The sequence below is a fragment of the Elaeis guineensis genome, chromosome 9 (genome assembly GCF_000442705.2).
Source record: "Elaeis guineensis isolate ETL-2024a chromosome 9, EG11, whole genome shotgun sequence".
In the NCBI taxonomy this organism is placed as follows: Eukaryota; Viridiplantae; Streptophyta; class Magnoliopsida; order Arecales; family Arecaceae; genus Elaeis; species Elaeis guineensis.
The window spans coordinates 87,315,624-87,327,677 of NC_026001.2; the positions used below are offsets into that span (position 1 = coordinate 87,315,624).

Below are 12,054 nucleotides of genomic sequence, written 5' to 3' on the forward strand. Positions count from 1 at the left end.
GGCAGAATGAGATTCTGGTTGTTTGCCTGTACTTTTCTCAGTTTGGATTCTTCTGTAGATGAAAATGTTTTAGCATTTTAATGTTGAGTAGGTTGTGTAACTGGTCATTATGAAAAGAACATTCACATATTTTCATGCTCAGAGGAAACATAGGAGTGCATGCGTACCGCCATCAGTTTGTATAATTTGTGACATGCAACTTGATAGGCTTCGTGATTTAGTCAAGAAACTTATTTAATGATTGTCGGTAGGACTAGTAAGTGTCCTATGAATAAATGTGCATTTTTGTTGTCACTAATGAGAACAAACATGAGGTGCAAGATTGCATATTATTATCTCTGCTATGAACTAGACCGTGAGACTGGTTGTTTCAGTGCTGGGCATTAATGATGAACAAGCTGGTTCTTAAGGATGCAGACTTTGTAATTGTGATACTCAAACCTATTTTTTGAGCCCTTAATGGCTAAACCAACTGATCAATGCTTAACAATACAAAATCACATGATAATAGCTATTTCTGCAAATACTTAATTGCAGATTTAAAAGTAAGGTTATTATATAGATTCATCATTTGAACAGTTGAGCTTAAATGTGCCGCTAGTGGTGAAAGAGAAGCTCATGGTGAAGCTTCATTTGTAGAAACTCTATGGGGCTCTATAGCTTTGGGGAACCAGCTAATTACCTGATTTTGATTGCTGATATGTAATTGTATATGATCATTGCTTGAACTAAGGAAGGTGGAATCGGAACCGAGACCCATGCTGACTAGCTGGCGGTATGAGTTGGTATGGTCCATACTGGATTGGACCAGCGCGAACCGACACTAAGAGAAGAAGAGAACTGGGGAGGATGAAAAGAGAGAGAGGGAAGGGGGAGGGAGAAAGGGGGAGGGTGGCTAGAGGAGATACCGCGGTGGCCACAGACGGGCCGTGGGCATGCTTAGAGGGCTATCGAGGCCTTCACTTCCTCCGTCAAATTTCGGTCGAGAGAGAGAGAGAGAGAGAGAGAAGAGGGAGGGAAAGAAAAAAAAGGAGGGGCGGTCAACCCTATTCTGCGGCCATGGCTCTGTCATGCATTTTTCGCTGTTCGGTGGCCAGATGGCACCTGGCGCTTTCCGATGGTCTCTCCGTCGGCTGCATATCCCTCTGGTACTGTTGCTCCCCCCTCTCTCTATCTTTTTCGATTAAACGCCCTATTGGGCGACACTTAGCGTGGAGGCCTTCGCGGCCTCCGACTGCCTCGAGTGATATCGGCCCTCCGCGGTCTCATCCTCTTTTTCCCTCCACTCCTCTCTCTCTTCCTCTCTTTCCCTCTCCCTCGTCGGATATTTCGATTTGCGTAGCTGAATCGTCTTGGTTTGCATGGCTCGGAACATCTGAATCGTCCAGTTTGGGTAGTTCGGTGAACGCGGCTTGACCCTACCTCCCCTCTCTTGTGCCATAAGAAATGCCCAAAGTTCTAGCCAGTGTTGTATTCAAGGTTTTAAACAAGGTTTTAAATCCTATGAGGTGAGATTGTTTTGATTTTCTCATGGAATGAGACATGCCACATCCTCTTATCTTAATACTTGGGACAAAGGATATCCCAGGACGTGCCAATCAGGACGTTAGGACAATGGCAAGATGGTCTGTTCCGACGATTGGGATGGTACCCCATCCCAATATCCTACGGGATATTCTGCTAGGACTTGAGTCTTTCAAATACAGTATTGAACCTCATACTGATTTTTTGCAGGAATGGTATGGTATCGGATACCTACACATGGTATGGGATTGCATCCCATACAATATTTTTAAAATAGACTGGATAGTGAACCAGCAAGTTGTCCAGTTCTCAGTTGTTGGTCTGACTAGTGACGTCATCAAGATGTCATTATAACATCATAATTATATTTTTATTTTTTAAGAAATTCTAGAAAATAAAAAAATCAGAAAAATATCTCATCTTTTTTTCGATCTAATTTTTAGCAAGATAAATTAATATAATATTATTTGCTAGTTATACGTGGGAACTTGTATCTCAGCCACTAATCAAATGTCTAATGATAAATATATGATGCGACTTAAAAAGGGGAAGAGGCATTTGGTGCGTAGGCCCTAGTCTTCTCTTGTTTGAGAGATAGACCTTAGTCCCCCTCTTGCCTTTATTCCTTCTCTTCCCACCCCTGACTGGTTCCCTCTCCCTTTTGCTAGAAATAGACCTCATCTCCCCCAAATCTTGAGGCCTCAACACTCTCTGCTCAGCTTGAGCTTGATTGCTAACTCACCAACTCTTCACCAATGGTGGATGAGGCCAACTCCAAAACACTAGATTAACCCTTTGTGCCTCGTTGAAGTCCTAGTCAATGACAATGCCCTCATGGCCCAGCCCATGCTAGCGTCCGGCACATGTTTGGCATGGTGGGGATCCCCATCACCATTGTTGCCACCTATGTTATCACCTTTGGTGTTGTTTCCTGACCTTCCACAATGAGTTGTCCGCTTGCTACATCACCGTCGCCTATGGCTACCTCATCAGCCACTTTGATGTCTTCCTCATTGTCTGTAGCTTCGGCTATGTCCACAACCTTATTGACCTCTCTAATGTCACCATGAATGCTTGGCTGGTTGTCATGATCTCTGGCTCTTGCGAGCAGGCTGACTTTTGGAAGGGTGACTTCTAGAGCTTGACGAGATGGCTATGATGAAGCCTTTGTCAGGTACACTGCTAAGGCCACCGACGTCTCCTAGATCTCTTGTCTGGTTGGTGACGTGCTTGGCTCCACCATCAGTGGATGGCTCAGTGGGTGCTATCTGGGCCTCCGCTTAAAAAATTTTGAGTTAAAAACTTAAAATATAATGAAAAGGTCAAAGCGGAGTGGACCGGCCATTTTGATCGGTTTGTTTGGTTCTCTTGGGTTTGATTGAGCTTTGACCACTTTTAAAAGTCCTTTGAACTGGTCTAGTTCATCTGGACAGGCAAAGGTTCCTAATTCAACTAATCGAACTGGCCAGTCCAGTCCCATTTTAAAAATATTGGTACCATACTGACTCTTTTGGGCTGCTGTGGAAACCGACAGACTATGTGCTAGAGTGGAAAGCACCTAGACCTAGAGCATTATGATATTTCGGTAGAATTTGAAACTTGGGTCAAGGTTTGTTGTACTGGCTCGTACCATCTAAGATTTTCAATCTTGTGGGATGGAGGAGTCCAGATAATATCTATGGAATAGGATGCTCTACTGTGCTATCCCGACAGTGGTCTCAGTCATGCATCGATAGATTTGCTCCATCTCTCTCCCTTCTTCTTTCCTTTCTTCTTTCTTTTCTTTTCTTCTTTTCTTTCTTTTTCTTTTACCTTCCTTTCTTTCCTTTCCTTTTCCTTTCTTTTTCTTATGCCTTCCTTTTTTTTTCTTTTTCTTATCCCTTCCTTTTTCCTTTCTTCCTTCTATCCTTCTTTTCTTTTGCTTCTCCCTTAATTTCTTTCATTTTTTTCTTTTTTCCTTTCACTTTTTTTCTTTTTTCATCTTCCTTCCTTTCTTTCCTCTTTCTTCTTCTCTCCCTACATGGATGGGTTTTGGCATCCCAACCCGGTTCCATTCTCCTTTTTTCATGGGAACGGCATGGGATGATCGGGATGCCTCTCATCCCATCGGGACATAACATCTTGGTACCATCTTGTATTGACCATGCCATTCTGCATGGTAAAGTACTGATATATCATATATTACTAAAGTTTTATTTGATACATGAGCCAAATCGGTCCATACCAATCCGAATCGAGCAGAATTGCTTCGTACTACCTGGTACCGACTTGTACCATCCAGTTTCGAGTGGTGTCATAGTTGGAAGTGAGAAAAGTGTTGGAAGATGGTCTTGATATGAGATGTCTACCATACTATATAGACTATATCATGCCAAACCGGTAATGTAGAGTATGGTTCTGAGTATTAGTTTTGTAGTCCTTGCCTACCTGCCAATCTGCCATTGTCATTGGTTATCAAGAGTCCTACAACATTTAGGGTAACAAATTCTTTATAGAAATAATAACTATTTAGTGACATCACTTTTTAGAAGGGCTTCTCAAAGTATAAGTTGGAAAGTGAATTTGAGGAAAATATAGAAAGACTAGGCCTTGGCTTATGCTTATGAAAACTTGATGTGCATATTAAATGATGAGCTTGCAAAATTTGAGCTCAACCTTGGTCTAGACCTCATTGTGACCTAAGAATGGGCAATCTTTGAGCTTGAATATTGAACTCAAATTCAAATTAGGTGAACTCTGGTTATATCAGATATAAATCCATCAAAACCTATTTTTGACGCTATCTTTATACATTTGATTCAAAAAAAGAAAGAAGCTTTAGTGTGATGTTATGTACTAAGTGCCAAATTTATTGCACAATGCTTCTTGTTTGCAAATTTCTGCAAAATTTATAAAACACATGTTAAGAATGATTCCTAAACAAGTAGAAGCAATGCAACATACATTTTAATCTTGGTGATGTTTCTTGAGATTGTTAAGTGGATATCTACTAAGCTTCATCAATTATCTAGCAGATCTGATTTGACAAGATAATGACTCAAGAGAGGTGTTTGAACCAAGGATGAGAGTCTTGGTTTTTCATGGTGTAAATATCCTGAACCACTCTATTTAATGGTTCCTTGCTGATCAAAAGCTCCAATCAAGACTAAGAACAATGAGAACTTATCCAACCCTAACCCTTTTAGCCAGTGCCATAAAAAGCCTCAAAGCACAATAAAATCCTAAGTCAGCCCTAGTTCAAACCTCGGTCAAATGGTACATATACGATATACTCCATCATATGCATTCCCTAACCATATGAACCATCTAGAGTTGATTCCATTGAATTGGCTTAAATTCCAAGTTTCCGAGTCTTAAATACATCAATTTGGACCAAAACTAGTCCTATTGACCAACTTGCTTGACCATATTTTGATTGCTGGTTGAAGAACTCCAAATGGTACCAAATTTTAAACATAAAAACTCCTACAGACCAACTTTAGGTTTGCAAGATTTTAGCCCTTTTTGAGTTTTTTAGACCATTTTCTGAAAGGCAAAGGTAGGCAAATTGATAAGGTTTCATTTAGTATTGCCAAGCCCGAATTGGATGTTTCGGCTTGTATTGAATCAAGTTGATGCCAAGTCGGTAAAATTCAGCCTGTCATATTGGTTCAGTTATAAAATCCCTCTTCCACCCCCCGGTTTGACCACCTCCCAACCAGTTTAGTTATAAACTTCCCCCTTGCCCCACCACCTGGTTTGATCATTTGACCAGTTCGGTTACAAACCCCCCTCCAATGATGCTGTTCAACAGCAACCCCCCTCGCTTGATCAATGTTGCTCGCTCCTCTGGGCCATTATTGGAAGCCTCTCTCTCTCTCTGCTTGGGTTAGGTAAGTGTTTAGCCCTCGGCCCTCCCCTTTCCTTCCTCCCTTCCTCTCTCCCTCCTTCCCACCTCCTCTCTCGCTCTGCTAGGGTTAGGTTAGGTTAGGATTTAGCCCTCGACCCTCCCCCTTCCTTCCTCCCTCTCCCTCTCCCTCCCTGCCTTCTCTCTTTCTTCCTCTCCCCTCCCTCTTTCTTTGTTTTCGATACACACCAGAATGACATAATATGGATCTATATTGTACCGAATTGGTCACCAACTGGCACGACCTCCAATACTGGCTTGGTGAACCTTAGTTTCATTACTTAGTTTGTGGGCACCTAGTCTTGTGGCCCGCAAATGTTACTTGACTACTAGAGCCACGTCACCTACTTCTAAATCTTGGCCATTACATTAGCTTGTGCTTCCTAAAACCAAATCTTAACCCTCCATGAGCCATGATCTATATGAAAGTTTTAAACCAATCAAAACTTGAATTTGGACTCATATAACCCTTTGATCTTAAGAATACTCTAGCAAGCTTGATCTCAATCATCTAACAGCCTCTCCTCACTTACAAATCCCCCATTTGTCTCTTCACCTCACTTTCCTAGGCTTTAGTTGTTCTTGCCATAGAATCAGGTCAGAGAATCGAAACCCTAAGGAAACACTGCTGACTTCCCCCACTTTTTCTAGCTTCCAAACCTGAGATCCACCATTAAAGGACTCCTAGAAACCAAGATGTAGGCATTTCCCCCTTCTCCAATCTTTGATCCACAACCTAAAGCCAAGAAAATCTAAGTTTGTGAACAATGGAGCAAGGGGTCTTTGAGGAGCACCTCAGCAAAGAGCCTTTATACCACCCCCCTTCTAACCCAAGAGGTCCTCTCTAAGAAAGAGGGCACCCTAAAGCCAGGATCAAGATATGATATCCTTTACCCCCTAGATTTGACCCTTAAACCCTGTGGTGTGCCCGGACTGAGATATAGAAGTCTGGATTTTAGATCTGGTTAGATTGTGATGCTTATCGAATACGCATCTAGAGTCTACACCAAAATCTAAAGGAGATGAGAACGGGCCTAGCATTTGCTAGGATAGCTCCAGGGATGGCTTTCTTCCTCAGCTATATCTTTGGCCTTACCCTACCTTCTGATCCATGCCTAGCCTTTTCCGGTTTTCCCTTTCTTTTTTAGATTTTTTATCTTTATGCCCTTTAAAATGATAGATTGCGACTCCATGCCTATTGGCCTTCCTAGGGACATCCTAGGATCTTGGTTCATGAAAAACCACATTTTATCAATTTGTTGTAGCTTGTGCAAACCGGGATCGTGATTGGGACAGCCAATGCCACCCATCCCAACACTTACGAGTTATGATAGATTGGCACCTCGAATAATTCACTATGATGCCAATTTTTGCCTTTTTATTTGTTCTCTTATTTGTTGTTTTTAGTGATCATTTGGAGGTTTCTAGTGTTTATCTATATCATAATTTAGGATTAGGGAATGTCTCTGAAAATTTAAGTTCTGGGGTTTAGCCTCAACCCTTAGGCTAAAAGCTTAAGGAGAGGTTCTATGCCAGTACATCCTTTTATACAAGGCACAACATAATGAGAATGGGGAAAAGTTCTTGTTGGTATTGTTACCAATACTGGCATTGGGAACCCACCCATGGCGCCAAAGACTTCTCCGTGTTATAAATTTTGGCAAAGAAAATATAAAACTCTTTAAACAATCATTAAGAACAACAAAAGATAGTAGAGACTTTCTATTACCAAAAAAGTTGGAAATGAAAGAAGACTGGAAAAGGTGTCCCAGCGAATCATCAAGATGCCAAGCGACCCCAAGTTTTGGGACAGTACCATCCCAATCCAGTCCCTGATTGATACCAGATTTGAGAATGGGTTTTAAAATCTTGATTCGGCGAAATAGTTGACACCAAAGTTATCCAATGGATGAACAATTATCCCTATTTGGCCTGTGAAATTAGTCCTGAAGTCTCAAGATGACAATTTCTGAACCTGATACCATGTAAATTGCAATATTGTAGTTCCGTCAAAATACCATGGACTTTATTAAATATGCCAAATAAAATATGAGATGAAATATATGGATATAACTGCACACCAATTTACACTAGAGCTATATGGAGCTCTATATAAGGCTAATGTCTCTAGGAGTGAGAATTATGTGCTGTCCATTTTCTTTGGTGTTGAATTTGTCATGTGAAACTGTAAGTACATGTTTGTCTCTGATAGATGATGGATATGCAGGATTTCTTATATCTCCTTGGCATAAATAATCTTGGGATAATGATTGACCATCCTTATTATTAGAGGAGTTGCAACTTGCCATGATATGTTCTCATCATTGCTATCGAAAATGTGTCATATGCCAAAGTATTTCTCTGGTGGTTATATTTGTTGTTCTCATAAACTTCTGTTTTTGCTAAGTTTTGACTTAAAACCATATTTGTGGGTATATATATTAGGAACCATGTTGACTAGGAGGCTTGAGGTGAAACAAAAGGCTTTTGAAGAAAAGTATGTTAGATGCTTTGATCTGAAGGATAAGGTAAGCTTTTATTACATTTTTTTTGCTTTTGATTTGGAATTTGACATATTGAACACTGTTCTGGGTGTTCTATTCAAATTTCTGCATCATTATATTTAATTTCTTAAAGCATATTTTTTGGTTGGGCATCGATTACCTTTAGTATAACAGTTGAGAGACAAATAACCTTTTCCTGCCCTGAACTGGATACATCAATGTACATGAATAATTTGCCAGTAGCCAGCGAGCGGCCAAGGCAAATTGCTGATAATATTTTGTTATAGGACAGCACTGCTTTTAATTCACCATCCCTCTCACCCCACACATTTATCTGTGTGCTGTATATCAGAACTGGATTGAAACTTTTAGCTCTAATATGGTGATTCTGCGGTCTGTATCTTTTATGATTATCTAGCGACTTTTTGCAGTTTATGGCATTCAAGGAACAAGGGTTCAACAAAGATCATATCTATCACATATTTTGGTTATTCATATGGCTAACACCAACATCAGCTTTGAGTAAGGGACTTATAAAATATTATGTTCAAGAGCAAGGAAGGCTGAACAAGTACCGGCCGGCATGCCGGTTGCCGGCCGGTATGGTACAGTACCGTATCGTATCAATAATAAAAAATCAAAAACAATCCAACCGACTGACACAAAAAAAATGGGAACAAAGCCGAACTAGTTAGTTTGGCCCTGATTCGAAAAATACGGCCGAACCAGACCGCTTCCGTGCCAACCGATTTGGCCCTGAACCATGTCGAACTGGGTGGTTTAGCTCGGTTCGGACCGGTTCGGCCCTGATTCGAAAAATAGGGCCAAATCGGCCTGCTTCTGTGCCAGTTCGGCTCAGTATGGGCTGAACCGGGCGGTTCAGTTGGTTCAGCAAGCCATGCTCAAGAGGCTTCTTTAACATGCATTTTGGTGATTCAGAACTTTAGTGGTTCAAGTTTGCTAGGTGAGCATTGACAGAAAGTGAATTATAATTTCATACAAAGCTTTAAATATCGGTATTGAACTCCATAACTTTTTCCATTGGAGTAGTACAATATTGCTATGGTACTTAAGATTTTACATCCTGGTGAGATGGGGGGCATTTCGGCTGTCCCATTCTATTCCTGTGAAAAAACATGATCAGGATAGAGTTTGACTCCAAAATGCTTCTGTGGGGAGAGAAGAAGAAAGATGAAAGAAAGAAAGGAAGCTGGCAAAAGGGAAAAAGTGAAAAGAAAGAAGAAGAAAAATGAAAGAAAGAAAGGAAGGGAGAAGAAGAAGAAAGGAAGGAAGAAAGGAAGAGAAAGAAGAAGAAGGAAAAAAAAGAAAGACCAAAAGGGATGAGAAAAAAAAAAAAGAAAGGAAAAAAAGGAAGTTAGAAAAAAAGAAAGAAAAGAAGGAAAGAAAAAAAATAAAGAAAGAAGGGAAAGAAGAAGGGAAGAGATATGAAGAATATCTATCAGGATGTATGATTGGGATCACGGCTTGGACGGGGACGGGAAAGGGAGTGTCTCTTTCCATGGATATACCAGGACACCCCCATCCCACTAGATTTAAAACCTTGATAGTACTAATATCAATGATATGCACCCAAACTGACATCTTTTAAGAAAATAGAAAATATTGGTACGGATTGATATGGTTGGTACGGTACAGCTAGAACACACTGGTATGGATTGATATAGAGCAGTACTTATTGGTATAGGTTTTCATGTCCCAACACCCATACAAGTGCTGTTTTCATTCAAGAATGGTATGTTATTGGTCGTACTGTCTTGTTTTTGCAGTTTTTAAAACCATGATTTGGTAGGCTTTTGTAGGTTTTTGGCATCATCTTTGCTTTAGATTGTGAATGTAGCTATTTGGGGAGAAGAGTTCCTACAGATTTAACTTCCTCAGATTCTTTTTGACAGAGTTGACAGTTACCTGATCAAAGATTGACTGCTAAATTTTGTGTGCATATTTTTCCTTGTGGTCAACTAATGCCTTTAGTGGTAGCTCCAAAATACAACTTTATGGGATTTCATCATGGTTGACACTTACAGGATGTATCTATCTTGGATTGACACAAAAATGTAACTTGAGCATGTCTCTGTGATTCTGATTCTTATGGGGCAGTTTGCCTTCATTTAAGAATATATGGCTGGCTCCAACCTGAGAGACATCAACTGTTGCTTTGACAAGTTGGTGCAGATTAAACAATGTGTTGAATCAGGATTAACATATTAGCATGTGCAGTAGTTGTCATTAGTGATGTAGGACAGCAAGGGGTTAAAACAGTTTAAATCTAATTGCAGCAGTTATCTAATTTAATATCCTGCAGAAAATCAATCTACAGTGCGGACAATCTAGTGAAGAAGAAGAATAGCAGTAGATATAAAAGAGAATAGTAGAAAATAGGGAAGAAATAAAGTGGAGCAATAAGAGAAGAAGAAAAAGGAAGAAATAGAGAGGAGAATAGGAATAGAAAGAGAGATAAGATAGGCCAGACCTGACCGAAAGAAATCCTTTTATTCATTTAAACAAATCATGTAAAATGTTTTTTTCATTCAACATAGTAGACCCTTTTACAGACTTTACAATAATTTGCTTTTAAGCAAACTAGAATTTTGATTGGCATGTAACTGATCTCCAAAATATTTCTGAAAAAAATAACTTGGAATAGCACATAATCTTTAGTAGAAAAGACCTAAAACAACCACAAATTAAACCTAATGAATAATGATTTCATGACTTGTCCAACCCAACATACACCTAATATAAGATTCTTTTTACATCAATTCAGTTAAAATAGGACTCCAAAACCAATTAAAAAATTAGCTAAATAACGTTTCTAAAAAAATACAAACAAATTGAATTGCACTTTTTATTCACCATCTCTAGTGCATTCTTTTGCTGCATGAATAAGATCACATATGGTAGAAACTTCGTTGTCCCTATATAGCATTGTTCAAGTTGCAAAATATGATGATATTGACAGTAATTTCCTCAAAAAAAATAATGACAAAGTCATATGTTCAATCTTCTTCTTGGCGACTAAGACACCTGAATACACCTTCAAGTCTTTTCTGCTAATATGCATAGCGGTTTTACATTTTTGTCCTCAGTTGATTCTATTGCATTTTTATTAGCTTAAGTAAAATTGACCGTATGCTTGCACATGGTTCTTGAGCTCTTAAATTGTCTATTTGGCTTTGTTGATTGTCTAATGCTTATCTAGACATCATTTCCTTAATTCCATATTAATTATTGAAGACCAATAACTTACTATGAATTAAGGATGAATTATGAATTTCTAATTGGTTATTAATTTCTGATTTCATTTGGACAAGTATACTCCTGAAATTTTTTGCATTGATTTAGGTTGATTCTGAAACAATGAATGTTGGGAAGGCCGCTATGGCGAATCTACTAGGGGGCATTGGCTACTTCTATGGCCAATCCAAAATTGCCCTGCCAAAAGGGTTCAGTGTAAGTCCATAGACTTCTGCTAGATTCAACTAAAGTTTCTTGCCTACACTTTCCTATTCCAGTTTGTCAAAATAAATTTAGACATCATTCAATGTGGGTATTATGTGGTTTTTGGTGTGGATTACTGTCATATAGGAAAATATTTGATCTTCACATCTGGTCTATGAAAATTGTTGGATTTTTTCCACCATGTTCTGACTCCACAATTATTTTACATGTTAATGGAGACTTTGAGGTAAGTATAAACCAGCTGACTTTGTTAAGATAAAATCTGTGTAGGGTCAGGTTTACCAAACATGGTCAGCATTAAGCTTACAATGCAGCCATTAGATTATTTCCCAAGCAGTTAACAATCTAAATGACCACTTAACCATTATCATGGATTTTTGAACAGCTAAGTTGAGTAAACATTTGTCCAACATTTTTATTCACTTCCATATAAATTTTTTAGCACTACAGAGTACTGACTACAGAGCCTTTTGAATGGGACCTTCTAGAAGTTATTGGCAGTGGTTAACTCTTGTCACTCTTAGTTTCCAATAGAGTTTCTTTAACATAAGTGGCCTCTAACAACTCTAGTCTAGCTTTATTTGTTAAGCAATTTACTTGCTGTGGATAATGGATTACCCTGTATGTCTTTATGTGTGCACTTCATGTCATATGATTTAG

The 12,054-nt window shown here is 39.2% G+C and overlaps 1 protein-coding gene across 1 annotated transcript in view; it reads left to right on the forward strand.

Moving 5' to 3' along the window:
- The window catches only part of LOC105051156 (mannosyl-oligosaccharide glucosidase GCS1), a 55,133-nt gene that overhangs the window by 12,669 nt on the left and 30,410 nt on the right, over window positions 1–12,054 (forward strand). Inside the window, exons 8-9 of the mRNA XM_073243097.1 lie at window positions 7,856–7,938; window positions 11,278–11,385. Of these exons, the coding sequence (XP_073099198.1) occupies window positions 7,856–7,938; window positions 11,278–11,385 (191 nt within the window). The remainder of the gene's footprint in view (window positions 1–7,855; window positions 7,939–11,277; window positions 11,386–12,054) is intronic.